The 4,679-nt window shown below is 30.9% G+C and overlaps 1 protein-coding gene across 1 annotated transcript; it reads left to right on the top strand.

Annotated features, from left to right (window-relative positions):
* Positions 1-2,434: 2,434 nt before the first annotated feature.
* OCT59_005178 (uncharacterized protein) lies at positions 2,435-3,103 on the top strand (the record flags this gene model as incomplete). The annotated part of the gene is made up of 1 exon (XM_025311322.1): positions 2,435-3,103. One exon carries the CDS (start codon positions 2,435-2,437, stop codon positions 3,101-3,103), a length of 669 nt encoding a protein of 222 aa, XP_025173034.1.
* Between the last annotated feature and the right edge of the window lie 1,576 nt (positions 3,104-4,679).

Here is a 4,679-nt window from a genome sequence, read left to right as displayed (position 1 = left end):
TATAAAAATGTAAATATTTGTATTATGGAATTATTTAAATTTCACCAATGGTTAAATTCGAATTTTAATCACCACTGGTGAATTTAATAATTTTTAAATTTAGTTTCACCAGCCGGTGATTTTAACCACAAATTTATATAAATTTAAATTTGAATTTTTAATATCACTGGTGATTTTTATTAATTTTAATTTTAATTTCACCACTGGTGATTTTTACCGTTACATTGTATAACCTTGAATTTGTATAAACATGTGGAATGTGTTACTAAATGGTATTTGTCACACCTATGCATATTATAAAAAATTTTATGCATTATGAATATAAAATAAAGTCGTGATAGTTAATGCGGTGTCGATTTCTTTCTAAATTTTTCTGAAGACGCTATTTTCCCTGAGAACTTTTTTAAAGAAAACAATGAAAACACAGTATTAGAAGATATCATTACACCTCCAGAATCACCTGAAAATTTTTATATAGAAATCAATGAAAATACTGTATTAGAAAATATCATTACACCTCCTAAGTCTTCTAATAACTTTTTTTGTAGAAACTAACGAAAATATTGTGTTGGAAGTTTTCTGATAATTTTTTTAATAAACCACCTATAGAATTATTCTTCCAAAGTTCAGTTGATAATTTTAATATATATCAATATAATCTTCGTAAAAAAGATAGTTTTGATGATTGGATGTCTGTTGATACGTTTATGTATAATTACTGTTTAGAAAGAGGTTTTGGTTATCAGATTTGTAGAAATGACAAGAATCCAAATAACCCTTCTATTACTATATGCAAGTCATACCGTTGCTCTTTTGGTGGTACTTACAAACCTTGTAAGAATATTAATCAAGAATTACAACGGGAATGAGGTTCTAACAAGTTCAATTGCCATTGGCATTGTAATTTTACATTACAAAATTAGAAAATCAGGTGAAATGCACAACATTAGAAGATATACATAATTACGAATTAATTCCAACTGACATACCACATCTTAATGTAAGGTATCGACAATTCAATAATGAAATGATGCAAGATTTAAAGTTTTTCACAGAATGCAAAGTAGCGCCTGTTGTACAACTGGAAATTTTAAAAAAAAAATATCCGCAGCATGTGTTTCATAAACAGAATGTTTATAATTCAATATATCGTTTACGTAAAAATAATGAAGAAGAAAACTCAGATACTACTTCATTTCTCAATATTTTTCTTGAAAAGATAATAGAAGATCCACATTGGAAAATATTTGTTTGACATTCAGGCAATGAGCATCATTTATCTGGAATTTTTTGGATGTCTCCATCACAACATGAATTATATCAACAGTTTCACAATGTAGTACTAAATGACAATACTTGTAAAATGAATAAGTACAATATGTACTTAAGTGTATTTATGATCAAGGACAATTATGGAAAATTTTGCAATGTAGCAAATGCTCTTGTTGAAGATGAAATGGCGTCTACGTATATTTGGATTTTACAATACCTTATGAAAGCAACTAATAATATTACACCAAAGGCATTTTGGACAGATTCAGAACTAGGATTAATTAATGCGGCTGCTCATGTTTTTCCAACAACTCCACACTTTTATTGTCTTTTCCACATCTGGCAAAATATTACTAAACATCTCAAAACAAAATTAGGTACAAAATTTCATTCGTTTTGTAAAGCCTTTTATTTATGCAGAAATACATTAAGCATAGAACTATTTGAACAACAATGGGGTCTATGATGAATGAATTTCCAGAAAGTCAACCGTATATGACCAGAGTACTATATCCTAATTGAAATAGTTGGGCTAAAGCTTATACACCATTTCAATTTAACGCGGGGATTCAAAGTACTCAAGTGTTGAATCATTTAACGCTATTATTAAAAAAGCATTAAATAGTGCAAGTAGTCTTTGTGACATTGAAAAAGTTATCGATAAAAGACATGAATTAGCTAATCTTAAGGCTTACCAAACAACAGTTGGACTTCCGCATTTATCATCTCAATTTTTTTCCAATATTGATGCAGTTCTTAATTAATTTTTAACGCCTCTTGTATTGTCTGGCAAAAGTTTCAAATCTCTCAATCATTTACTTACGAAGGTCATTTGGTATCATCTTTGAATGAAGTAAGTAATATTTTATTAAGATTAAGTAATATTTATTGATAAAGAAATATCTTACTTGCATAAATCTTATAGAATTTAGTAGATGCCGAAACTGCTAATGATAATTTTATTGAAGATATTATTGATGAACCACAAATAACTTTTAAATGGTATTGAAACTTCAAATATTATTGAAATGTGGAGAATATGACGTATAGGAGGCCTTTCACGTAAGGACAATTTAGTGATACTTTTAGATGATGGAACACATCTTTGTACTTGTTTAGAAACAATCACAAAAGGTATAATTTGCCACCATTCTGGAGAGTGATGCTGTATTCACATTTAGCGAAGTTCCATATTAGTATTATACCCATTAGATGGTATAAAGATAACATTTTATCCAATTTGGACATTAATCTCAAGAACTCACTGATTCTTACAGCAATAGAAACATCAACTGATATAACTTCATTTCAAATTACATGTACATTCCAAAGTTTACATCATATTCAAGGATCAGATCGTAGTGAAGTTGTTCACCAAAACACTCATCAACAAAATAAGTTTGGAATTGCATTTTCTACAGCGAAAACTGCTATTAATGTTGCATTAGAAACTAATAGTGATCATGAATTAATCACATTATTAAAAGATTTTATTGAATCAAAGCGAGAAAAAAATATAGGTGATGGTGATGATATTAAAGAAAATCATGATATAATAGGAATTAATGAATCTAGTCAAGAAGATGGCAGCATAATTCCATTACAAAAAGATTTAATTGAACAAATAACTGATCCTCGTGTGACTAAAATTAGAGGAACTCCATCAAAAAAGAGACTAAAAAGTGCGATGGAGGTATCAAGAAAAAGAATTCTGATGCAAGAAATTTCAGATGAAAGTAATACTCAACCAGTAAAACAACAGCGCCGATGCTTATCATGTGGTAAATTCGGCCATTACCAAAAAAGGTGTCCATCGAGAAACGCTAGATGATATTAGGTATATTATTTTTTATTGTTCAATTACTGAATAAAAGAATATTCATATTCTTACTAGAATTTTATAACTGAAAGTTATATTAGGTTTATAATACTATAAACAATTGATATGTAATGAGAAAAGATTATATAAACTGTTTCTTATTCATAGGTGGTGGAAAGTAGAAAAGGATGGATGGAAAAGAATTTTTTTTTGCGATTTTTTATGTAATTCAAGCATAATTTTCTTTATAATAAAGGCAATTCTATTATACATGTAATACATAAGTTATAATTCGTTTATTATTACATAAAATTGTGAATTACTCGTACAATAATATTGCGAAAATATTATTATATCGGATTTTTTTTTCGTTTAAGTGATTTTTACTTTATTTATTTATTTATTTATTTATTTTATGTGAAGTTGGCGAGGTATACAAAAAGATATGAACAATCTATCGAGAGTTACTAATCTACTTAGAACCCACCATCGAAGACCAGAGGAGCTGGCACCCGATCCTAACTTCTTAAAAAAAAAAGACCTGTACCACTACCCCGTCCGATAAAGGTCCAGGCAAACACACTGGGAATAATAAAAAAAAAAAGTGGAGAGGACAAGTCCCCTTTCCAAGAAATTGTGGCACTACACATAAACCTATTCTATCCTAAAAAATAATGATACAATTCTGAAATTCGTAAAACCGCTAATAAAAGCATAGGCTAAACTAGTCTCTGTAATAAAGTTAAAATTTCTGCTAAAACCGCCTTGTTATCTTTATTACCACCCTTAATCTTCGAGGTATTCTTTGCCTTCTTCTGATTCTTCAGGTTTTTCTCCTCCTGGTTATTATTTTTTGGGACTATCTTCAAGGATGTAGGTTTATCCTTCTTCTTAGGCTGTTTACTATCCAAATTCTTATCAGACTTACCTGATTTTTTCGGATTTGGTGTATTTTTAGCCTTCGGTTTGTTTTGTGCTTTCTTCAAGGTAGGAATGGAGTGTCGACACCATTTCAACTCCTTACCATCAGGTACGAAAAACTGTGGCGTATCTAAGGCCCTTAGTGTGGTCTCCCAATCCTCGAAATAGGCCACAAGTTTCCTCCTTCCTTTACTTGTTTGAATTACTTTAAATGAGCTAGCACCGCACTTCATTAAAAATTCACATGGTTTACGGTCCATCCACAAGGTAGCCATCGTCATATCCTCCAGAATGTCATGAATAACGGCTTGGAACTTTTCACGTTGCTTTCTTTCTTGTAAAGTCCAACTTGCAGGGAACCATCTAACGGGTATATCTCCCAGGTCTGTCGTCCAATATTTGTTAAACTGGGGAAGGGCAAATGAGGAAAGTGCTATTTTGACTCGAAGAGTCTGATACTTATGTTGCCGTTTAACGGAACATTTAATAGCGTTCCCCCAAAGTTTTAACTCTGCTAGTATTTTCTGCAGGTCCCAGGTATACGGGATATTGTAAACTATTATGTCTCGGATTCGCTCTTGCTCCTCTCTGACAGCTTCGTATCCTGTCAGTATCTGTGTAGCCTCCGGTTCGGTCCCTTATGGGAATCTTTGGCTGATGTTTTCAC

Source organism: Rhizophagus irregularis, chromosome 13, assembly GCF_026210795.1.
Source record: "Rhizophagus irregularis chromosome 13, complete sequence".
In the NCBI taxonomy this organism is placed as follows: Eukaryota; Fungi; Glomeromycota; class Glomeromycetes; order Glomerales; family Glomeraceae; genus Rhizophagus; species Rhizophagus irregularis.
The sequence above is the reverse complement of the archived record's forward strand: the minus strand, read 5'-3'. Positions and strand labels throughout refer to the sequence as shown.